The sequence below is a fragment of the Diadema antillarum genome, unplaced genomic scaffold, assembly GCF_040938485.1.
Source record: "Diadema antillarum isolate AM-2024a unplaced genomic scaffold, OU_Dant_1.0 seq00000068_RagTag, whole genome shotgun sequence".
Lineage (NCBI taxonomy): Eukaryota > Metazoa > Echinodermata > Echinoidea > Diadematoida > Diadematidae > Diadema > Diadema antillarum.
This window is the reverse complement of record NW_027271167.1, coordinates 957,486-984,196: the sequence shown is the minus strand read 5'-3', so window position 1 is coordinate 984,196 and position 26,711 is coordinate 957,486. Positions and strand designations below refer to the sequence as shown.

General features: G+C 40.7%; 1 protein-coding gene across 1 annotated transcript; it reads right to left on the bottom strand.

Annotated features, from left to right (window-relative positions):
* Nucleotides 1–1,035: 1,035 nt before the first annotated feature.
* LOC139725899 (transcription cofactor vestigial-like protein 3) lies at nt 1,036–25,285 on the bottom strand. The gene is made up of 4 exons (XM_071636978.1): nt 24,768–25,285; nt 22,010–22,550; nt 13,367–13,915; nt 1,036–1,098 (listed from the first exon to the last, which is right to left on the bottom strand). The coding sequence occupies exons 1-4, from the start codon at nt 24,843–24,845 to the stop codon at nt 1,049–1,051; spliced, it is 1,218 nt and encodes a 405-aa protein (XP_071493079.1). The 5' UTR covers nt 24,846–25,285; the 3' UTR covers nt 1,036–1,048.
* Between the last annotated feature and the right edge of the window lie 1,426 nt (nt 25,286–26,711).

Genomic DNA, 26,711 nt, shown 5'->3' with positions numbered 1-26,711 from the left:
ACGCTTTGTTATGACTAGTTGAAAGCGATGTGTTGTTTTTTGTTTTTTAAGTCCTGAAAAAAAAGAACCTTCGAGTCGGATAATTCAACCATTTACACAAGAGCGTCAGGCAGCGATATGAATGAAGTAGATTTCCAATAAAACTGGCTCAACATATTTAGAAAACTTCACAGTCGTCACAATCTTCATCGAGAGAGAGAGAGAGAGAGAGAGAGGTGGAGGCGAAAACTTCAGCGGTATGCATCATCACTTCGTTGCCTGGCAACGAGGATAACCAGAACAGTCCCAAGGTGCCTGGGCAGGCTCCGCGTAAACTAAGTCCTTTCTGAGTTCACGTTGAAGCTGATTCACGTGCAAAGACACCTCGACGTGTTTTTCGGGAGCGCTACACATTATTAGGTATACATGTTGAAGAGTTCTTGTCGTCGACAGAACCTCCCTCAAGTAAATGACGCCCGCAACTGACCGGCATCTATGAAGTTTGTTTGTCATAGACCTTGATTCGGCCCACGCATCGTCTGCGATACCCGTCATCTTGCCTGGCCACACGACATCTCCGAGCTTGTCTCCGTGATCGCGGAAAGAGAAAGCAACTCAAAACATTTTGAACGTAAAATTTTGAATTGTACATCTCCGCACTACACAATGCTCAGCATCCCATTTCTCATAGAAGAAAAATCATTTTCATGAATGTGCCACTCTGTACTCAATAACTCTTCCAGTTCTGCCTCCAAAAACAAAATTAATGTCCTCGCCTCCTTCACAGAACCAACAACGAGTGCGTCAATAAGCAACGCAGTACCTTACATATGCCATCTCGTTTTTATTCAGTGATGTCAAAACAGTTTTGTCCACGTTCGGCATGGTAGTGTGAGAGTGGGAGCCTTGTAGCCTTGAACGTGGCAACATTGGCGTTCGTTTAAAGCACCTGGGCGTGGCCGTCTTGCACGTTCGCTGGGGACTCCCCGGATGCCTGAACAGAATAGTCGTAGCTCTGCGCAATCTGGCGACAGCGGGAGGTGGTTGGGGCGGGTCCCGTCAGCGTGGATTAGAACCAGTACAAGTCTTTGTTGGTCTCGTGCGTGTCGATCGTAGAACCTGCACAGAAGTACGGAATACAAGAAAGGAGCATGTCATTTTTATTTTAAAAAATGTGATCAAGAGAAAGTCATTAGCACATGTATCACTTCAGTAAAACTTAAACAACGTAGTTCTTCTTAATCGATAATCCATAGTTTTCTCAAGGGGCAGTATCATTTTTCTTTTTCACCTAAACATTTCCACACCTTGCTCAAGAAAGACATCGAGTGGAACACCTTGACCAAAGGGTGATGACACCGGGCAAGACTATCGGCATCGAAACATGTAGGCATCCTGCTATAAAACTCCTACTTTAATTGTTTTCAATGAGATGTCAGTAATCGAATCGTCCTTTTCAAGAAGTGACATATAACCATCACTTGACTTCGTGCTGACGAGACTCTGACGAAATTCATTTTTCCCTATTTTTTTTTTCTGGCTATCAAAACTTTATTCAATAATTATTAGACTTATGACGGCGACGCCTTTATGTGTTCGATTTGGACCGGTCAAAGTAACGTTTGCCTACAGACGTCTGTCATTACTGATCGATAAAGAACGAGAGCTTTCTGTACGAGACCAAAAATTGACGCGACTTCGTCGGGCATCGCCGCATCGGCCGCTGTCGTCGCCCTGGTCAACGTAATTCAAGCTCTCCGCTCAGCTGGCGACCCCCGATACCTCTCCCAACGCCCGTAACCGGCCTCTCTGTCTCCTCTGAGAGGGTGCAAGAGGCCCTGAAGCGGTGCCGATCGCGAGGGACCATCGCGTTCACGCACACCATTCTTCCAGTGGGCCGATCGAGATTAGTTTGATTTTGTTTAACTTTGATTTATCTCCGTTTCATCGCTCCTCCTCACAGGTTGTTACTTCTCCATTCTTATTCCCTTTCAGATCACAAATCGTTTCTTTTTTCATGCTATTCGCATCGGATAAACATATGACCTACGATCAATTATTCTATCACAGAGTGTATAACTTTGCAGATCCATAACTCATTGAAAATACCATCGCAAGACTACTTTGATGGAAACATTTTAACGATTTTTCGACGTTTTGTGAAGAAAAACTCCTACACTGGCATTCCATTGAAAGTATTATGTTTGTTGATGTAGAAATAATCTCTATGGTTTCCGGAGTGTTTTCCGCTTCTATGAACAGTGATGAAATAAAAGCTAAATAACGTTGGTCAAACTAAAACAAGCATTCTTATTGGAATTAGATCAAAATTTCAAAACGATTTATATGACATGAAACAGTTCATTTCTATTCAATTCAAACGGACAACTTGTGCCATTCAAATATTAGTACACAATGAACCGTCGTCAGACAACTGATTCTAAGATGACAAGGATAAGCGAATAAAACTCAACAAGAGGTATAGCAGTTATCGTCAGAAGTTCAGCGATGTTGTTTTGCCAAGAAGGGGACCCTAAACAAATGATTGGAAACGTCAATTTCTCCTGTACATTTGTTCTTTTTTCTACGCTCGCAGTTAAAAGCAACTTTATCGAGAAAGTTAAAGTTGTAAACTCGAATCAATAATTCTAACATGGCTTCCGATGAAGTCTTCCCCATCCTATATTTCTATCTTTTTCTCTGTGTGTGTGTTTTTGGGGTTTTTTTTTGTGGGGGGGGGGGGAGGGGGGCTGTGGTAAATTTTAAATTCATTTTGGGAGAGAGCAGAGCGTAAAGCTAGATGCCCGTGAGTGACACGCCCAATATCGAATCAGTCACTATGAATGAAACACTTCAATCAGCAGCACGTATTCTCGTCTTCTGCCCGTCATGGACTGTGGTAATCCCGCACCCGATCTACCGCGCGCGAATACGTCAGCACCTCTTAGTTAACTGTCGTGCAACTCCTTTTTTCCGCTATACTTCTTCTACCTATTTCTCCCTGTTTATTTTCTGACGCGACTCCGACTGAGCGCGAAAAGAGTCAAGAAAAAGGATGGAGAAGTATGAAATAACAAAACGGGGGCCTTATGACGAAAGCCTATGATATGAGGGCGCATGTTCAGTCCAAGCAATGTACGATAAACGAAAAGTGATATCATGTGCACAATCACGCACGTGCGAAGGAAAACTAAAAACAACCTGCGGAGGTCTGTCTTTGCTGCAGCAAATCACAACCAATATGGCGCGCTGAAAAATTGGCGATTATAATTGAAAACGATGATAATAGAGGGTGTTTCAAATCAGCGAAATTAAGCGAAGGAGGCTGAGAAGGTTGTGATTGGGCTTGATTAGCGGAGGTCAGGGTGCAGAAAGCTGGAAGGTCTGGTGACCGAAGGGTGGTGTCGATTGGCGATCAGAGCTCAGATTCAGCGGGCGATCGCTCGAATTAAGCAGACGATGACAGAACAACAGACTGGGGACGTTTACGCTGCGATAATTATCCCTCCGCTTGCCACGTGACCAAGTATATCATGGTGCTGAGCGTAACAAGTCAAAACGTCCGGAACAACGCCGTACAACTCAGTAAAGTTTTTTTTTCTGTTCTGTTCTCAATATGTTCTCTTATTGGAAAGTATTCGACGTCAGAGGTACAGAAGAAGAAGAAGAAAGAAAGAAAGAAAGAAGACTTGTCATTCGACATTTCACGGGGTGCTTTATACAGGGAAGTCAATGCTTGGACCTCCCACCCACTCCCAGCTCCCTCCTGTAGCGGAAATAACCAAGGCATGTTTCATTCCCTCTTGGAATGTTCAAAATTCAGGACGGACACAAACAGACAAAATGCTTGGTCATATATTATTGATCATATATTTTCACAGGCATCAACTAAGTTTGTTTACTCTTGACTGAACGATATGTATTTTTGCTTAATTCTTTATACCTCATAATGTTATTGTTAACCTGTTCCATACTGAAATCAACCTAGACTTAATACACGGGCCACCAGATTCCCGTAAGGAATGGGTTAAATTCTCACGCTTCCTCTTAATATTGTATGTGTGAACAATATGGGTACACAGGTAGACAACACTTAAAGACAGCCAATCCCTTTTACATGCAAATTTTTGAAAACTTGGTGAGAACACTTAGGTATATTGAAGAAAACATTATTTGGAAACCTCCTGTAAATTTTCAACTCAAGAGGGTCTTTATTTGTTTAGTAAATTGACCGTTAAGAATTGAATATTTTTTTCGTACTACAAAAAAAAAATTACAAATCTAAACTACTAGTCTAGTTTTACAGACCTGTGTGATGCACTTAGTTGCACGTGTAGTTCATGTAAGTGGTGTGTTGTTATTTGCTATCGACAACAAAGTAAGAGAAGCTAGTGAATTCTTCATTTCTAGCTGACAGCTTTAACACGCATATCTTTTGGATGAAGTATAAGTATATAATTATTACAACCACAGGAGGATTAATGTATGAAGCTGTGCCTAGTACACAGAATACGTTACGGTGAGCGTTTGGTGCATTATTTGAATTTTAACGGCTAACAACCTTCTAATATCACATAAATGTTATAGATTTACAATAGTCTTGTCATTCTGGTAGAATATATCATGTTCTGTATTATTTGGGAAGGAATGCAAAAGGGAAGGGCTATCTTTAAAAACAATGCAAATTCAGATGTAAGATCCAGGAGAGTTCTGAGAGTGACGCTTTTAAAATCAATACAATCACTAAAGAGAGACAAACCAAAAGAAAAAAAAAAACGTTTAAGCAACCGCCATTGGGTATCAGGGGGACAACAGGTCTGGTGTTCGGCTACAAGTGTAATGCACAGACGTAATCGTGAAAAATACAACATTCCTCAAATGAAATACAGTCCTAAGGATTGGTGATTCTGGCGTTTGTCTCATTGTGTAGGCCTAGAAGTGGGAAGTGGGTGTGAAATTAATTCCAAACAGACTGATATATATATTTTAATAAAAAATCCTCTAACATTTCACAAAACACACACGCACCCATATAATGATCATAATAAAACACTTGTTCCTTTTTATTTTGATTCCAGTTGTTTAAACTTGGGATAAAAGAGAAAAAAAAATGCAAGTTGGAATCCGCTACGCTTTCTTCCATTCACGCTTTAAGAGAGACGTGACATTTCACCGAAGTTTTTTACATCATTAACTTTCCTGATAGTTATCACAGCATCTAACCACTCCTGGTATTCTTATGAAGAGCAGAAGAGAGGCAAAAAGTGACCTCTTTGCTCATTAACCTTTTGCATGGAATTTACCAACGTCGAGTAGATGAAACAAAATTCATTTTCCCTACATCTTGCTACTTTCTTTCTTCTTTCTTCTCTGCTAAATCCACATTCTCTGAAATCCCGGCAGCTATGAAAAGTTGCTGACATTTTCGACTCTCAGCTCTTCAACAGGTGTTTGTAATCCGTCAATAGGAGTATCGACAAATGTCGTATAGAATATTCACTTGACTTGTAGATATGACCACGATGATACATGCCATTAAATGCCGAGAGATCTTGAAAACTTGATGAGGAGAACATAGAGCTTTTGAAGTACATGTACTATTATCTGGTCCGCTTTTGAAGACATTCGTACATGTAGTATTGTCTGGTCCGCTTTTGAAGTACATGTAGTATTGTCTGGTCCAATCTAGACGTACCATTCCGTGGTATGACTCTATTTGTGCACCACTGCGATCGAGGAGTTCTGCCATGTTGAGATGGGTGCAGGACTTGATAAATCATAAAACCACGTTTCTACACACACACGTAGTACATGTACTACTGAAAGACCAGAGGTTTTGTTTGTTTGTTTGTTTGTTTGTTTGTTTGTTTGTTTCATTTACGTCTGAGAAGCCTAAATGCAGCTAGCCCATATTCAGCTGCAATAGTTAGTCTTCCACGGGGTCCAGTTGGGTGTAAGGCGGGACCACTTCACCGGGTTGAAACACCGTGCTCTTTGCGATAATAATGAAGCGGGATCTTTTACGTGCATGAGTTGTGACTCTGTAACACACGGGACCTCCGTTTTTATGTCCCATCCGAGGGACAGAGTGTTTTGCCTCTTACGAGATAGAGGGGACGGTATGATTACACACAACATTGCTCAGTGGGACTCGGGAATCGAACCCAGGACCTTTGGATCGTGGGCAGACGCGCTATACCACCGACTGAGCTAACTCGTGAAATTTAGGTTGAGAGCGACCTCTCAACGGTCTTTCAGCAGTCTATATCCAGCGATCTCTCAGAGGTGGCCATAACATGGCCTCCGTTGACTCCATCAAGTTCTAATCTAGTTCGAAACGATTCCTCAGCGGTCTCACTGGTTTATCATCAAACTCTCATCGATCTCTAAACAAACATTAGCATTTCTGTGAAGTTTCATCCCTGATGTCCTGCCTTCAGTGGCGATTGCTGCACGAAACCAGTTGAAAATCATCCGAATTAACAATGCCTTCAAACAATTGCAACCAAATGTGAAAAAACCTTACAAAACGCCAGAATTCCTCCACTCCACTGGCTACATATACTCCCGATCCTGGTCATAAGAATGTCCCTGCCGCTGCACCATATGTCCTGGTCCTAGTCCTCTGAGAACCAGGTCTAGCACTGATGATGCCCTTGCCTTTGCTCCTGCTGCTCAGCTTGCTAACTCTGGTCTCAGAAATCTGCGTCTCTCAGAGATCTCTATATAATGGTTCTTTAGATCTCCGTTGACCTCTCAAAGATCTTTGTCTTTCAAAGATTTTCCTTGGTCTCTCCGTAGGTCTTTCACGGATTTCTCTTTTTCTTTTAGAGAGATCTCCACTCTTCTTCTAAAAATCCGTTTTGGTTTCTGTAAGAGGTCTCCAAAGATTTCTCAGCGATCTGCTGGTCTGTCAGAGATCTTTGTTTGTTTGTTTTTTATCTCTCTTGGTCTCTCAGAGATCTCAGTTGGTCTTGGAGAGATCTTTATTCGTCTTCTAAACATCTATCTTGGTTTCTCTGATAAGTCTTTCAAAGATCTCTGTCTTCCAAACTTTTCTTTAAGTTTTTGAAAGATCTTCGTACGTCTTTCAAAGATTTCTCTTGGTATTTTCGAGATCTCCACTGGTCTATCGAAAATTCCGTCTTGGTCAATAAGAGGTCCCCAAAGGTTTCTCTGAGATTTCTGTTTGCCATTCAAAGTTCTTTGTTTGTGTTCCGAAAATCTCTCTCGGTCTTTCAGAGATCTCAGTTGGTCTTGCAAAGATCTTTATTTGTCTTCTAAACATCTCTCTTGGTTTCTCGGATAGGTCTTGCAAAGATCTTTGTCTTCTAAACATTTTTCTTAGTCTTTCAAAGCTTTTCGTACGTCTTTCAAAGATTTCTCTTGGTCTTTTCGAGATCTCTACTGGTCTTTCAAAAAATCCGTCTTGGTCTCTAAGAGATCTCCTAAGGTCTTTCAGTGATATCTGCTAGCCTTTCAGAGATATTTGTTAGCCTTTCAAAGATCTTTGTTTGTCTTTCGAAAATCTCTCTTGGTCTCTAAGAGATCTAAATTACATAGGTCCTACGGAGATCTCCGTACACACCAAACCAGACATAGCGTATCTTTGCACCTCCCCCAAATGACAATCCACGTCTGCATTTGAAAAGACAATATGAAATTTCCGATTGTTTAACATATCTTTTTTTTTTTCTGCATGAGGGTTCCTCGTGGAGAAGCATTTTTTTTCCTCGTAAACTACCTCTAAAAATGCCACGGTTCCACTCCTATGAAAGAGCAACTACCATGTTCAAGTTGACGGTATGCAGAATGATCGGAGCTAACAAACAGAATTGAATATTTCGTATCAAAATCGCATCTTTAATAGATTTTGCCTGTTTTCACCGAATAGCCATATTGGACTCGACAACAAATGCGAATTAGCTGACCGGATGTCATCAACTCACACCAGCTTCTGCGCAAAACAATTTTTTTAAAGTGTTTTTGGGTAAACAATAATTTGGCAAGCGTACAACCCTTATGCCCCTTCAAGTTATTAAAACAAAAAAAAAGAGAAAAAGATCGGATTCAAGAGATTTAAGCTTACTTTTTATTTGATAATATCAATAATAACATAAATAACAATTCACGTCAAAATAGTGAGCAAAATGTATGAGTAGGGAAATCGGTGACTTGCAATGTAGACGATATCTGAACCTCATTCGATTTACAAAACAAATATTTCCTTGTCACTAATATCACTGTTTTATGAAAACTGTGTGAAACTGCAATAAAAATCGACATCCTCCTTATTTCACGTTCGATTCTGTTGAAGTATCTACAATTATTGTTTAGCTTCGAGTTAAACCTATTCAGCCCTACTGACATTGGTCTGGATTTACGGTGCAATTTAACCTTCTCAACACCATAACGTTAAAATGCCACTGACATCATATGCGATACAGCTGTCGTTGGTCATGACAGAGTTAATTTGGAAATGTCGTAAAAAATACGTGCGCTGGAGTGAAAGAGACACTTTTCAGCAGGTCCACATGTACAATATCAGTAGTGACCCGCCTGCATGCGAGCTCAACCGGTATGGCGTCACTCAGCGGCAACGTCCGCGGGATGAGGCGCCGCGGCGTGGATGAAGAACCGATCTATTTCTGCTGTGTTCGGTGATTTATTTTGCTTCTTGTGCAAAAGAAAGAGAGCATGTACAAAGGGGAGGAGGGGGAGGAGGAGGAGGAGGAGGAGGAGGACGCAGAAGAAGAAGAAAACAAAGAAGAAGAAGGTGTGGAGTGGGAAATTGGAGGACGCCCTCAATCTAATCGCTTCAGTGAACGTCGAAAGATATCATGTTATAATCTTCTCTGCCATCCTTTTCAACCTTCAAAATCCTCTGAAGATGAAACTTAATCTAATATTTACCTTGATATGTCGACTTCCAGCTAAACAACGACTACTAGTATAGTATAGCAACGAGTAAAGCAGGGGTCATCCCACTAGATCGACACCCACGAGTCATACAGCCCACGAGTTCGACATTGAAAACAGGTCCATGAGTCATACAGCTCACAAGTCCTATACAGCCCATGAGTTCGACACTAAGCAAATAAAGCCCATGAGTTCGACACTAAGTGAAGACAGCCCATCACGAGTTGGACAGATACAACACGGGGCTTAATGTGTCGGGACTCGTGGGCTGTATGACTTGTGGGTGTCGGTCTCGTGACGTGCACCCGTAAAGCAAACCTTTTCGTCTTTTCAGATGTTAAAATCATTGTCACTCAGGATATACTACATGTATACACATACATTTTTTAAAGTTCAATTTCAATTTCACCATCAATCTGTTTTTATGTTTCTCATAAAAAATGGCACTGCAAAAACATTATTATACAATACCAAAGTTACAAAACAGAAATTAGGTAGAACTTCATCTGAATGTACCGCAGTGTGTCTCAATATAAAGCACAAAATGTCTGTTTATAGTAGTGTTGGGCTATGTTCAGAGTACGAGAAAGTTATTGGGTATATAATATATATATATATATATATATATATATATATATATATATAGAGAGAGAGAGAGAGAGAGAGAGAGAGAGAGAGAGATTTGTGTATGTGGTTTACATGGCATACTAGTATGACATTTACTACATCATGCACATCATTTTTATCTATTAAACGTATGCAATCAAACAGAGAAGGCTAAACAGGTGCATATAAATCCAAGTGTCACCTGGTAACACACAATATTACATGAACATCCTCTCAATCATTCCGAGCTACCAATTACTATATATTAGCAGCCTACTGTCCTACAATATCTCCTTTATATTTTGTCGCCCTATACACCACACACACAAACACACACTCACACACACACACATAACTCAACTCGAATTCATGTCCCTAATCCTTTGCCGCAAAACATCGACTGGGTATGATTTTTTTCCTTTGTTTAATTTCTGAAATAAAATCTGAGGCGAGATCGTATCCATACACCTGAATCCTGTATTATAACCCGCCAGAGCAATGGCTTGAAAGCTAACCCTGACGCCGCAGGACCAGACAAAAGTGCAGCCCCGTACGCGAGGGACCGCCGTGCTCATATAGTTTACGGCATTGAGCACTATCGTATAAGCATACAGTCGTTAGTCTCAGTTAAAGGCAGATTAACCCGATGACGTATCCAATAAAACTATACATTCCGTGTCCGCTTGGCTTGTGCATCAAAAAAATAGTATTAATAATATGGCCAACATTTCACCTGAATTCTTGTACATGCAATTTAAGGGGAAAGAGCTGAGCGATACTAGTAAAAAAATACTAGAAAACTAGTGGTGGTATTCTGAGGTCGTAATTAAGTCTGTAATTAACTTCGTGATTAAGTCGTGAAGTTAATAGGTCCTTAATCATGGGCAAAATCGGTATTCTGAGGACGTAATTAAGGTATGATTAAGTCCCCTGTAATTATCTTAGGTCCCTCCCATCTAATTGTTATTCCATCCAATCAGACGCGTTGTTAGAAGCCAAAATGATGACTATACGCGCAAATATGCCCTCAATGCGCGCTCCTCCACGCCCCCTGTAATTACAACCCAAGAGCTCCGTGCGCACACTCCGGTATTTGATTACAACCCCTCACCTACGCACGCGAAGATCTCAACCTCTTTGCTCACATAAAATGACAAAATTCCTCGAAGATCGGCTATATTTCTTTTTTTCTCTGAATTCTACGGATACCACGATAACAACATTCAACCGCTCCTCGGTTACCGAAGACGATAAGCATCGTTGTGGCAGAGAAAACACGATGTATTGCGTGATATCGGAGTAGTTAATGACACTCTTTGGTATCATTAAGTTTTCCATTAACTTTCATACTTAATTACACCCTCAGAATACCGATTCGTAATTAACTCTGTGATTTTTGTCCTCTCAGAGGTGCACGCGCATTGATACGCGCAAACGCGTAGGTCCTTCCCGCCAAAACGCTTGTTGCTATGGTAGTTAATATACCCCCTACTTAATCATGCTCTCAGAATACCAATTCGGTAATTAAGTGCTAATCAGACACTTAATAAGCTCTCAGAATACGGCCCCTGGTGATTACCTATTAGCCTTAATAATGTATCAAGAAAAATACACGTTATCATTGTATTATAATATCATGATCAATATACAAATCAAATCAATGGAGAGCGAGAGAGAGAGAGAGAAGGGTGCGGAGCAGGCTGGAATCGCAAGGACTATTAGCTCTCGATAATCGCGTTTTATATGTATGTATGATATCAAACAAAATAAATGAAAAGCGTGAGAAAGAAAATAACGTTATTTGTAATGTGTATGAAAGGACAGTTCCCCTCGCGTGCTGGAGTGATACTCGACGACGTCCAATCAATCTGCTTAAAAGGCCACTCCATATCAGGAACAACCTGCTTCATTTCCTTTCGTATGACTTCCCTCCACATCGCAGCGGATCTGAAGATTTCTGTTTTTCCCGTTTTCATCGGAAGACATACCGTCATCATGACGTCACAATCTAGACGGACCTTTCCTATTGACAACCACCGCCAGTGGTAAACAGGTGAAGTACCAGGTATCTTCACGCGAGCCGAGATTGTACGCCATCGGAAGATGACACCACTACACATCGTTTAATTCACGCGTTTTAAGGACCTAAGGGATAACAATCTTCTTGCAGAAAGGGTGTCATAGTTAATTTGACCTTTACCGAAACATAATGTACCCCCAATATGGGATGGATCAAACAACAACAACAACAACGACGACCACGACCACGACGACGACGACGGCGAGGAGGAGGAGGAGGAGCACCAAAGATTACGCAAGGGAGCACAAGCAAAATAAGTAAATGAATAAAAAGAACACAGTACAACAGTTCCAAGGCCATGTTATATTATGAATGACCGCTCTGAAGTGTTCTCGCTGAAATTTCAAAGTTCATAGCATTTCTGTGTCAATTTTCTGCGTCGTGAGTAGAATATCCGCCCCCCCCCCCAAAAAAAAAATGATAATAATAATAATAATAATCGACGTGTCAGGTGTTTGGTGACGTTTTATGTTTTATGACATCCTTTGCATGGTGACCTCAACCCATGTACATAAGTCTATATACAAGTAACAAATACAGAATCTGTTATGAAAATATGCGTCATGGATTTTTGACGGTCGATTTTTCCCTCTTTCTGCAAGCGCTAAGCTCAGCCCTATGAAATAACAAGACTCTATATATTATAATATAGTATAAAATAGTATAAAAATAACATATATCAGTAAATGAATAAAATGAACGCAGTACAACACCTCTAAGGCCATCTTATAAATGACCGTTCTGAAGTGGTCTCACTGAAATTTCAAAGTTCATAGCATTTCTGTGTCAATTTTCTGTGTTGTGAGTAGAATATCCGCCCCCCCCCCCTCCAAAAAAAAAAAAGAATCGACGTGTCAGGTGTTTGGTGACGTTTTATGTTTTATGACATCCTTTGCATGGTGACCTCAACCCATGTACATAAGTCTATACAAGTAATAAATACAGAATCTTTTATGAAAAATATGCGTCATGGATTTTTGACGGTCGATTTTTCCCTCTTTCTGCAAGCACTAAGCTCAGCCCTATGAAAGACTCTTGCTGTTTGTGACGTCATAAACAGCAAAGTCACTTTCATGAAAAAAAAATCAATTTTTCATGAAAACTACAAATTCCATCAGCTATAGATACTGACATATGTTAAGGGTGTAGCAATTATTCCCCTGCTTTCTGAAAGCGCTTAGTCCAATGCTCTTTCATTTTGCTACAAAAGTGAATTTTTGTGGAATTCCCTTCATAATTTCGTAGTGTCATCAAGTCTTGCCGGACGGGTAGAGAGGACATTATAATGTTGAATGTATCAGCGTGTTTATCAATAAAAGATATGTAATACATCAATCAAAATACCATCAATTCAGTCTCAGAGGCCATTGCATTTCATGTGGAAGTAATACAGTAATTTCCTTTTAAAGATAATAACACTAAAATGGGTGGTTGCAATTGATAAGCTATCTTTCTTGGGTTTTTTCTCCCTTGCGCTTGTTCAAAGCCAGTATTAAACAAACACATGGAAACTATCATACGTTTTGGCGGGATTTCTTTTTTTTTTCTTTTATCTTCCCTGTGCCGCCATATCAATTATTACCTGTCCATAGAATTGTGTGTGAAATATGGGCACATAATAATGAGTCCTCAGCACAGAAAGGGTCAAAGCATCACTATTCAAACTCTTCTGTTTCCACACACACACACACAAAATACTGTCTTTTGCTAGGGGTACTTTTTAACGGAAAAAAATAGCATCTACACGGAATAATGAAGAGAAAACCTAATACCCTCTTTTACCTGATTCCACCGAGTATGTCGGGATGTCGGTGGTCGAATGATGACTGTGAGGAGTGTACGTGGCCGGCCATTCCGTGGTTGACGACTTCGTGAAGTCGCACTGGCCGGGCATCGTGGGAAGACGCCCCGGTCGGACGGAGGGCTGGATGAGAAGGGAGCTGTAGCGGGGATTGAAGGCGCTCCCCGGCGACACCCCGTAGCCGAGCTCGTGCAGCCCCGTGTGGTGATGGTGGTGATGATGATGCGGGTACGACGACTGGTGGTGAGCGCCAAACCCGTAGTGCCACGCGGCGTCCGCCTGCGGGTGATGCACCGACGCGCGGTGGTGCATGGTGTACGAGTCCGCCGCGGCGGCGGCGGAGAGGAACGACGACGTGTCGTGGTGCGACATGGAAGCAGTCGTGCCTCCCGCCTGGTACACAGAGTTCAAATGACCGTTGTTACTGTTGTTAGTGTTATTGTTGCTGTTGCCAACCGCACTGTAGAAATTCGAGTTCCAGAACGACGGGGGAAAGTTCCGTTTGCACATAGGCGTGACTGGACATCCGGCTTGGATTTGCATGGGAATAAAAGAAAATGAGTGAAAAACATGAAATTCATGAACAAATTCAAAATGGAGATGGAGTCAGATATAACAGCTCGCAGGAAATGGCACAATATTTAATTGGATAGCAGTGTGTATATAGAGTCGTGTGATTTTCGACGTCATTCCTTCTTCTCTCGACTTCAATGTCACAAAATACTCTAATAATGTTCCCTTTAAAGATGGGAGAGCAATAAAGCAAACTGCCCATAAATTAGCACATCATTGGGAGCCCTTATCTGCAACACTCACTAAATGTGACTCTCGTTTATTTGGCTTCGGCGATACGAGTTGACTTGGCATGTTGGTTGATGGCGGGGAATGCAACTATACGCGGCCATATATCACATTATACTTGGGGAAATGTTTGTGTTTGTGAATGATTTACATTCGCAAAGAAACTCTGAGGTTACATTCCATCCTATCTATAATTAGAACAGGAGCGCTTTGACAATTATAGAGATGCCTCAAAGGCTTTGATACATGCTTTCACTTTTCAAAATTATGGTCATGATATCAATAACATGTTTAGATCGATCCACGTTTTAAAATAGCGTTTTACACCTGGAATGTCGTATCGATATGTAGAAGAGTTACATGCTCGTAAGTCTTGCCACAGAACAGAGTACACACTGGGCTCCTTTATAGGGACTTATGGTCATCGCAATTATAGGCCCTATACTTCTCAAAAATCTTTCTTGTATGAACTGATGTGAGCAATGTTTTGAAAACTTTACGGTATAATGAATCCGCTTTTGAACTGATGAAATGAAAACCGTGAACAAAAAGCAACAACAATAAACTCCCCCCCCCCCACGCACACACACACAAACACACGTTACTAACATACATACATTCATACATACAATTACAAACACACATACACACGCACGCACACGCCATCACAGTCAACGATTCACGTGCAATGATTCTTCCACCTTTTTGTATCAATCACTCATCCAATTTACGAGTCGCACGTCTGCCCGGTCCCCCGCGCACTTCGGCATGCGCGACCCGCCATTTCTACATCTTCCCCCGACGACCGTTAAGATACCAGCTGAGGTCAGAGTTCAATAATCGACAGGGTTCGTCAAGGGTGGTGCGTGCAGCGAGAATACGTTTGGCAAGCAATCATCTCTTCTTCGCTTTGTGTTATACGGACTCATGCATTTACAATCCCCTATGAAAGTAAAAGTTAGCGAGGGATAGTCATTCAACTTGGCATCACATTCATGGCTATATAGGCCCTACTGTCTTTACTACTACGAATCTACGCTAATGAAATACATAATCATGTCAGCATGGATGTACCATGCAATATGAATTTTTAAGAGTTTGTGTGGTATTGCACTGAGGAAAAATAAAGTCATCCATGTGGTGCAGGGCTTGGCAATGGCCTCCAAAATGTTTGTGCTTTATCTCCGTTCACCGTCTTGTAACTTTGTAAAAGCTCTTTCTACAACTTACAGCGCAGCATAATTATGACTGTAGGGCCCATCACAAAAAAGAAGAAGGTACGAGTATCCCAATATCTCGTAAACTGTGCAAGAGAGAATGCAGACCTCTTTTAAAGGTGTATACAATCGCATCTTATTTACGAGATTGCTCTAAGGACCGCATAGATTTCAAGGATCAAAATCACTGCAGAGAGAAATAAAAGTTTTATGTGCGGGTTCCTTTTTTTATTATCATCATTTTGGGTTTTTTTTAATGCGTAAAGTCTATTAGCACGGTCATGTAACTTTTGCTGGAATGATTATGTTAATCTTGTTATCAGGCCTGTGAGAGGAAATTCAGCATTCCTCCCCACCTCCGGCATTTTCTAAACGTCAAAATGTTTTGTGCTTTTTTTCACCATATCATTTGTTTATTCTTAAATACCATTTTTCATATTTTTGTAATTGTTGACACATATGTACTTATGTTTTATGTGAGAAAAAAAATGTATTTACAAGTTCTGTTGGAGATGAAAAAAAATAGATGAATGAATGAATGAAAAAAGAGAAAGATAGGAATGAGTGAGATAGATAGATAGAGAGAGAGAGAGAGAGAGGAAGTGTGTGTGTATTTGTTTGTTTGTCATGCATGTATAGGCCTATTATAATCATTGTTATCAACCAACAAAAGAAAAAGTCACCTTATCACCTAGGTAATGTTAGATTGTGTGTATTCAATTTGCTTTGCAGTTGGAATCGCCTTGTGTTGAATAAGATGACCATTTTAAACGAGGAAGTAGGGGAGCACTGTGGCATAGTGGATAAGACTCGGGACCCGAGTTCGAATCCCGCCCAGCGCTTATACGTCCTTGAACAAGATGTTTTTACCCACTGTGTCCCTCTCGACCCAGGTGTATAAATGGGTACCTGGCAACGCTAGGGTAATTATAATAGCAGGGCCCTCTGGTAGAGCAGTGGCAACACTGAAGAGGCTACCCTGGGTAAATAAGACCTTATTATTATTATTATTATTATTATTATTATTATTATTATTATTGTCATTATTATTATTATTATTATTATTATTATTATCATTATCATTATTGTTATTATTATTATTATTATTATTATTATTATCATTATTATTATCATTATCATAAGTAGGCATATAAATACTGACGTTAAGGTAGACTATAGTACCGCGTACAGCCTACTTCGTTTATTTTGTAGAAGAAACAATGTGAATGCAGGGGGAAAATAACGCGTCCGCCACCCTCGGGGGAAAAAACAGACCAAGGTCATACGTCATAGATGTCAACGCTATCTCGTGAAAGTTCAGCAGGCTGGTGACACTGAACGACAAATCATGTGCACGGAAACACTCGGATTTTTCCATCATGGAAACGCCGTCCAATTATTCCACATAACCGCAGGCGCTTACGACTTTCGAAACAACAATAAATTCCCAGAATCCACCGGGTAATGTGCGATAACACCGCAAACAATAAAGTTGCGAAACAATAGGCCTACACGTCACAGACACTTCAAGAAGATTTCTCGACGCAGTAACTGTTCTTGTGTCTCCTTTAAATAACACTGGGGACAATAACTACAGATCTACAAGTGCAGCAAATTTGAATTGTTTAAAACTCTCAAGTTGTCAAAAATACGATAATATTAGATAACAAAATGTTAGCAGTGTCCTCAGAATCGGACTTAACAGAAGCAAGTTATGTAATTTCACCGAGTATCATCAAAACAGTGATGTTAGCACCAACCACCAGTCATGCCAACAAGATGAAATGCTGATGCCATGGCCTCAACGGAGATCTCTCTTCCATTTAGACCAACAGGCGAATTTATTTTCTCGAAATTTCTATTCCTTAACATGAAGTCAAAAAGAAAAACACGTATCCCGTCATCGAAGTTGTATTAAGTTGGCAAACCAAGTAATGGTGAACCAAAAAATGAGGTAAATTGTGTCATTTTTCACTATTTCCTCCCTCTCCTCGTTAACTCGGTAGCCATCTCAAGAGAAAGGGACAAAAATGTTTAGAACGCAAAGCAGCTGAACAACGCTTTAGAAAGATGACAAAAGCAATATTGAGCAATCATTAGATTATGTACAAGCTCCCTTTAATTTGGAGTACGTCTCGCGTAATGGCTGATACATCATGCAATATTAACACAACGTGACAAGCTTCCAAAATACCACTCATTTTACATGTTGTATCGAAAGAATCTCCTTTTCTCCCTGACAATATCAAAGCCCACTAGTTCAAAGGGAACCTATTCCTTCCCCTAAAAAAAAGTGCATCAGGTTGCGTTGCGTCCTTTAATGTGTAATTCTACCGTCGTCTTATGGCCTTTAACATCTCCTTCCCCTCCATGTTTTGAAGTTTGCGTATTGTTATTTCATTTTCATCACTTCAGTTTTCATGACAACGTATAATTACTACAAGCTTCCACAACTATTTTATATTCTTCTCAGTGCACGTTGTTTTGCTCAAGAAACCTTGATTTGATTTGATTTGGTTTTACTATTCAACATCTCAAACACAAAATTGATACAATCGATTGAACATAAGACTAGACATAGCGTCGTAATTCAAAAAGAAGACAAGAGAAGACAATTTATACAAACATGAAAATCAATGCGGGGGACCTACCAAAAAGCGGAGCTTGTATCGTGTGGTATAGGTCCCTTATTTTCTGTTACCAAAGAAAGTGAAATACCTGTGTTCTTTTCGGAAAATGAAATAAAATTTGTATTGAATTGAATTGAATTGAAAAGTGTAAAGTATAGGCCTTTGATATTCACGTTCTAATTTCTACAAGACCAAATGAGGGATTGTACGGTAGGGTCTCTAAGACGTGATCAACTAGCCTTCTCGTCGGCGGCTTTACGTGCGATTTCACATCATGTTTACATTATATATTTTCAATAAACAAGATGGAATCAAACAGAGAATGAAAGAGGATACGTCAAGGAAGGACCTATGATTGAAAAGTTAATACATTATAGTCATAAAGAGTTCAAATAGTTCCTAGAAACGGTGATATTACATGTCGGTGAAAACATGTGCGTCTTCCTTAACTTTCTTAATTAATCGTACATCAGATTTCGACGAAACGTCCCTCTATCATTCTGTTCGTCTGATCTTAATTACTCCAAGGGAATATAAATTATTGGTGGAGATGAGAATTGGGCTTTCAACTTTTTGTGAGATACCAAGAAACCACTTAAGAAATAGTACAGAGCATATCATATTTTAAGAGGCATTCAAAGTTTATTAGATGAAAAATCGGTTTTGGAATAGCTGACATCCATAAACAAAGTAAAACAAAGCAATCCTAATAAAAGGTAGGTCCCGCTTTTTATTAGGAATGCTCTTTTTTGGATATCTCAGCCATTTTAAAACCGATTTTCATCAAATAAATGTTGAATCGCTCTTGGAATTACATGCTCTTTCATATTTCATGAGAGGTTTCTCCTTATCTCACCAAAAGAATATTAGAAACCTGCAGGTAGGTCTCAACCAGAACTATGCGCTCCCTTTAATCCTTTCTGTGACATGGATTCAAAAATGTGGACAAATTTCACACACATACCTTTAAACAGGGGATGAATGTGACACGCACAGGGTTAAAGGCCACTTGAAGAAGATGGTATAGAATTTTACTTTAAAGGGCGCCATGCAACCTGATTAACTACACATCACCGACAAGCAAACATCGTCCGTTCCTTACTGTAATCGTCTGTGTTATCGCCTAAATATCCACTCATCTATTTATTTTGTTTCCATGCATTAGTTTGCTATCTCTTTATTTGTTATGACTATTATACATCTTCTACATGAACGAACTTGCCATAAATTGCGTCGAATAATCCTGTCTATAATCATAGAGAACCGTGCATCACAGTCAGAGCTCAACTCTAAAACTCACTGTATATTATACGAATAATTTATGAGTTGTGAGTGCATCAGGGCACGAATATCGCACGAGGCGCGAGATAAGCCACTGGTCTATTCAACAAGGCGCGTAGCGCCGCGTTGAATAGACCAGTGGCGAATCTCGCGCCGAGTGCGATATTACGTGCCCCAATGCACGAACAAAATCATAAATTGTTCGTTTTATACAACACCTTGTCCACAATCACAGTACTAAATTAGTGACCGCCAACTCATGAAGGCCCAAAAATAAATGTAACAATTAGGCCGAGAATTGTAAACTACCCTGTGTACTGCTTTCAAACACTCGTCATGATTCGACCACACAGTCATAGGAATCACAAACTCTGCAGGGTCTATACCCATTCTTCACTAACGTTAGATCGAGTTAGGCCTGACTGATAGGCCGATCTGAGATGTCGGTAGATCTAGTAATAGGTCTAGACTTTGTCTATTTCCGAAAATGATTTTGTATAAAAACACAGAAAAATAATCAAATTACGGTTTCTCAACTTGAAATGAAGTCTTGATTTTGGGATCACAGTGGTCCACGTAGCAGATCAGAGTCAAAAGTAAAAACACAGCAGTAGGTAAGGCCGCAATACTGTAGTACATGCAACTAGCTAGGTAAGGTAGCTGCGCGTACACGTTAACGTTGCAGTACTCCGCCGCGCCTGGTCTGTGAGACTTACCGGCAGCGCAGCGCAGCCGGCCAGCACGTAGTTTGCTGGCACTTTGCTAGTGTGAGCCACAGAACTCTACAGTGAGCGGCCGTGCAATAGTAGCCCCCTGCGAAGCCGTGCTATAGTACCTTCGAGCCGTGCAATAGGCCCATGCCAGGGGCCTATTGCATGGCTGTCACTCTCAATGAGTTTGATAGGTATTTTCTATTGAATGTCATGTGACATGTTCTTGGCCAATCACAATTCGACATCATTCTGAGGTGTTGTATAAACTATACTGCCTTGAGCTTGAACGTTCAGTTTAGATGCCACCATTGTCACTATCATTACCATTGTCAATGTTGATAACTGTTTTCACAACAAATTAACTGAAATCAATCAAGTGTTTATAAATGAAAGGTCTACGTATTTTTCTTGCTCAATATTCCCGTGAAGCTATGCACTATGGTATCACCAAAAGAGCATTATCATTCAGATACTCTGATTTACATCACTAAGGTGATATGTTAGCTTGCTTGGAAGGTTATGTAGTCTTGCTACATCGACATTTGAGAATACATAATTATTCTGCACGATGACCGTTACTTCGTCATCTCAACTTCGGACGCCGAAAACACGCACACGCTACAACACCGTCTCTTTGAGACACTTGTCTTCAGTAGGGTGTACTTTTTCTGTGTGCAATACTCTCCCAGTTCGTTTGTTTGTTATTGTTATTTTGTTCTTGCAATAGCATAACTTAAAGGAATAATACAGTATTGGTGGAGATGAGAATTAGGCTTTTAACTTTTTTTTTCCGAGATTCCAAGCATGCCAAGAAAACACTTGTTAAATAGTACAGAGCATACCATTCTACGAGGAATTCAAAGTTTATTTGATGAAAATCGGGTATGGAATGACTGAAACATCCAAAAACAAAGTAAAACAAAGCGATCATAAAAAAAGTGTGGGTCCCACACTTTATAAGAATTGCTCTGTTTTGGATATCTCAGCCATTTCAAAACCAATTTTCATTAAATAAACAATGAATTCCTCATGGAATTACATGCTCTTTCATATTTCATAAGAGGTTTCTCATTATCTCACCAAAAATGTTAGAAACCTGAAATTAAGTCTGAACCAAAATTATACAATCCCTTTAACACACCATGGCGGCAGTTTATCCAAACTTTAATCAGACTTCTCTATTTTGCCCCCCCCCCCAAAAAAAAAGTTTCTTTGAATTCTGAACTATTCAGACATCTCCTATAGTCACGCTCGGAGAGAAAAGAAACCTCTTTTCCCAGGTAATATTTTGGTGTTTTATGGCAATTTCGAACAAAACGCAGTGACGTATCTACTTATTAATATACAGGTAAATCTACTTTCAGAATATTTCTAGTCGATTGCGTGATACTTCAAATACACGTACCACAAGCCTCGAATCTTATCAGAATGACTTTGAAGCTGGTGTTTCTACAAGCAGTGATTTGCATTAACGTCTTTTTTTCTCTCTCTCTCTCCCTCTTCCTCTCCTTCATGAGGCAAAAACAAAATCAATCAAAAATTATCAAACCGATGACTGCTCTAAAGTGCACTCCCGTTCTAACGAAAACGGATATAATGCATTATCGGATACAACGAGGTAAAACTCGGGTCCAAAAATCATCATCTACATAATCTTTATACGGCAACTTTGTTTGTTCGGCAATATAACAAAATTTTGAGATAACGAAAGAAAACTGCCGGTCCCGAGGACTTTGTTATAACGATCATCGCCTGTACCTATCAAACGTTGAGTCACGCTGTGAACCTGTGGGCCGAAATTGGACTCACGTCATTTCCGGTGGCGCTGTGCACTTTACATTCTCTGGGTGAGGATATTGCTCAATATAGGATTAATTACTAGTAGTTTCAATGAAAACGGGTTACGATTTGCTCATGTAAATCTTTGTATACTATTTCCCCCCCCCCTTTTTTTTTTTTTTTTTGCTTGTACAATCCCTTACCTGTATTTTTGCTTGACCAGTTTGTGCCGTCTGATCCGCTTTCGCTGTTTCCAGTAGCTTCAGACCTGCTTTTTTGCACTCCTTCGGGTGAAAAACTGCTGTGCTGGCTCAGCGAACGACTGAAGTGCTCGTCCACAATTTTGTCCAAGTCTCCGGTGTAGAAGGTAAAAATAACACACCGAGAGTTGACATAGTCCGCTTCGGAGGCAGGGCCTTTGTCCACACTCCCCGATTCCCTCTCTTCCTTAACCCCCAACACCGACGAAACCGTCGCCAGAGAGGACGGGGTAGAGTGAAGGGACGAATGCGCCGAGTGGCCCTGGCTGCTTCCAGCGCTGCTGGCACTGCTGCCCACGCTGTGTCCAGTGTAGTGCGCTGGGTGATGGAAGTGGGGGTGATGGTGGTGCCCGGGATTTGCTGTGCTTGCGAAGGCCGACAAACTCGGCGTGTGGGGGGCAGAATGGTGGTGTGTCGACGTCGAGCTGAAATCGACCGCCCCGTCCATTCCCATTCCGTCTTGCATCTTGTAGTGCCCAAATTTCTACATGCATACAAAATGAATACACATCACTGCATGGTCGAAACACTTGATTTCTCATCAGTGAAAGGTTGTCTCGTGCACGAACAGAAACACTTCTCGACTGCCGAGTGCTGGCTAGATAACTCCTCCCATATACCTTTCTCACACGCGTTACGTAATCATATCATAATTTGAGAGGGTATAGCTAACGCTTGACACAACTACTCGAGCTCGGTTCTTTGCTCACTGCAAATTGGAAAATCTCTCCATTATCGTCTGACAAGAATGCATGGCTCGCAGTCACGTGACTACCAACAACAAAAACCAAAAATCCCGGGAATGAAATTTACAAAGAATCACACAGGTGCTTCGCATTCCTTGCACGTCAATAATTCTAAGCTTGCCAGGAACGTGTAACCGGTATAAGCCATGCAGTAGTAAATCATTAATGTTGGGATTGTTGGAAAAATTAGATTTGCTTCTTGATGTGTGCTTTTATTAGATGTCCCGATATGTAGAAAGCTCATAATCTACTACTGATGTAAAAAAAAAATGGAATTATATGTCGGGATGACACAAAGCATTTTCCACCAACTATAAAGCCGATGGCGATCATTTTATAGCCCCACGATGTATTCTTTTTTATTCAGAAATCAAATCACTCATGTATTTTTTTTTCATTTTACAGTCACTTAGAAATCCATGATTAAAGAACAAGAAGAAAGAAGGTTACTGAATAAAAGGACAGACAACATTTCAATTCCAAATGCAACTTCCCTGAGGCGATGGATCTCATAAAACCAGAAGTAGACATAATCTACGATAGAAAAATAATTAAGTTATCCCGATTGCCAACTCGACAAGAGATTGAAAATAAGGTTAGAACTGAAGCCAATTAACTTTATAAACCGAGTAATTTGGCATCATGTTATCATATCACATGGTTTCCTTATCCGTCTAGCACAAACATCTTGTTGCTCTCTATTCTGACTGTATGAACAGGAATTTGTCTCATTTGGATTATCTTTAAGAAATGTGTTCCATGTCATAACTATGTTTAAAGTCGTCATTAATTTTTTATCCGAGAGGATAGGACTGGTAAAAGATTGAATACAAAAACGAAGAAACTCCCTAATTGTTGCCTCGGGACGAAAAACTAAGCTTTATGCAATCCAACTCCACAAGTATTAATAGCTACAAAATAATTGTCATTCAAAATGTTGTAATCTTTATCAAATAAAACTTGCTCGAAAGCTAACCAATGTTAATTTTTCGAGGTAAAATTGCAGGGCTCTTGCAACGACACTTATGATCTAAAAGTCACACTTATCAAAAGGAGCCATGCTCTAACCATTATGCAGTCGAACAAGAGGTATAGGCGATCTTTAATTGCAACACATAATTAGCTTTTGAAGTATATAGGCTGAATTGTATGCCCACGCGTTGTGGCTGAGTTTATAATGGTCGCATTTCAGTGACCTCTAATACATATCTCAACTTCTCATATCTTCTCGCAGTGTCCTTACAGTGTAATTCCTCATCACGTACACGTTTCATGTTGGCTTTGGTAAATGGTGTTAAATATAGGTGAAAACTTACAGAATGGTGAGCATTTTCATCGAACTCGGCATAAATGTGAGAAACAGAGACGTTAGGAAATTTTGAAGCTTCATGTGGTTTAATGGAACTGATATAATTAGTAACGACCACATAAGCAAACTAGAAAAATAAGGTCATTACTTCACATACCTCCACGTGTCTGGACCAACACACAAATCTCACTGCATTTCCTACTACACGGGAAGTGAAAAATAAAAATAAATTTAAAGAAATGCCTTCCCATCAATTTTTCTAAATTGTTATTTTGCAACATTTGCATTAGTTGCTATGTTAGAAACCCAAATATATAAATGGGTATATATATATATATATATATATATATATATGATTTATCTTTTCTTCTTCTTCTTCATCTTCTTCTTTGTGCAGAAGCCAACGACATTTTTGCGAGTTGATGACATCATTCCCTCAGTTATTGCATAATATCTTGCAGCGACCAATATCACTATCTGACGAAGCATGTGAAATTATGAATAATCAAAGACTACATCTACAAATAATTTCACAGCATCCGATTTTCTCCATCAATTTTGTTCAGCTATTTTGCTGTGGCGTTTGTGTATTTCATAGCTAACTTGTCGTGCAATCGATATTTACACCTGTACACGTATAACTGACCTGAGCAAAGGGACGTTGGTAGAACGAGTATTGGTACCCTTGGTACGCGCTCTGATACATCACGTCCAGACAGCTCATGTTGGCAGAGGCTTGGTTAACAGTTTGACAGAATAGTTAAAGCAGACAGACGTAAGTCAACTCAAGAGAATACTTGTCTCTCCCAACTCGGCAACTCTCTCCCATACACTTTTCCTTCACGCTGATAATGTCACGAAGCCTCTTGTTTGGCATCACTTCCAAAGATTGAAACGCTGGCACCCGATGGTGCTATTAATTATTCACAAATTCTCGGTCTCCTCTTGATAGCGTATATGTCGTTTGATGGGAAATACCTGGTTCATCACTCGTGTTTGTGGTTTGCTTTGTATGGCGTTGATGAAGGGAACACCTTGCAGTTTGTTACAGGTGAGTCACGTGAAGTAGATCATAACACAATTAAAAGTTTCCATGAGAAGAAAACATCTCGGCCCGAGTCCGTAACATGTCGTATCATGTCACCCTTATTTTCGACTTCTGTTGTATTCCGAGTCCTATTTTAAAAACGTTCCTTTTTCTCTGAAGCGATCGAAGGATGTTCATAGTTCTTCCCAGGGCCGGGATTCGATGATGGAATATTACTTTTGAAAGCAGTGTCAGCGCTGATTATTTTTAAGAGCTTACCGACGAGAGATTAGTTGTCACCGGCTTTCTACGATCGAAAAGACCAGGTTGACTTAGAATATACGCGGAGGTAGAGAACATGATGTGGCCGATCTGTCAGCATGTGATCAATTCGGTGAATGTTATATCCTTGAGAAGATGATGGTGAGACAGATCCCAAGATTCGAAGAAAGGAGAAACGCTCGGCGAACAATGGACAATGGCTGACCCGACCCATGAGAAGATGTAAATATAGACAGCGAAATGAGAGGAAAACATGAGAACATCAAAGCATCAACAATATCTTTGGTGGTTTCCACTTCAGCTAAAAGCTCGATTGGTGGTGACGTTTCCGTGGTAACGCCAAAATGTTGATCGACACCGCCTCAGTTTTGACAGTGCAAGTGCGCTACAAAGCCGATGAGTTAGTTTTGACGTGGGTATCATTTCCCTCGCATGCTTCCTCGCATCCAAACTGGTTCACAGTCTGTAAATTGTCTTGATCTGTGTCCGGGGCCAGCGATGACTGCAAGGGGATCACTAAATCATCCGCGGAATACGAAACACGGACATGATGAATTCGAACCACGCGACTGTTTGTTACGCGATACGACGAATGAATGCCGGTGATCTTGGCCTAGACCACGGTGCTAGATCCGGAGGCGCGTTCCGTAGAGTGGTTGACAGGTTTATGTCCCACTTATTCCACAAGCCTCGAACGTGTACCCTTTATCTCGACTTCTCTTTCCCGACCCCTTTCCCTCTCACGGTCGCACTTCACCTGAGAAGCGTCTCTCATATTCCGTGTGACTTGTTCAATTGGCATTACCCACATGAATCTTGTACGAGACTCTCACATGGCAATCGCAGGATTTGCTTGAGGGAGGGATAATGTTATGGTTGCTAGACTTAAGTGTCCTTGTCACACCCTGATGCCGAGCCGAATTTCCGACATTCTTCTGCGCGATCCTATCGTTTGCGGCCTAGACGAAGGATGCGCGGTTCGTCTCACGCTCTGGAGCGCGGGATGCCATCCCCGCTGTAAGAGAGTTCTCATGCACTTCTGAGCTACGCGCCAGGGCAGGTCTCGCTCGGATAGTACCCGCTCCAACGACGAAATACACTTCAACTATTGGTCTACCGCCTTTGGGCAACGAATACGTTCACATGGGTAGAGAGGTGGTAGATAAAAGAGTCATGTGGCGCCTCGGACGCTCACTTCAGCAAAGGCAGAACGATAGAAAATTTCGATGGGCGTTACGACTGCAGGTTCGCGTGGCACTAGTCTTCGAACTAGACGCCGAA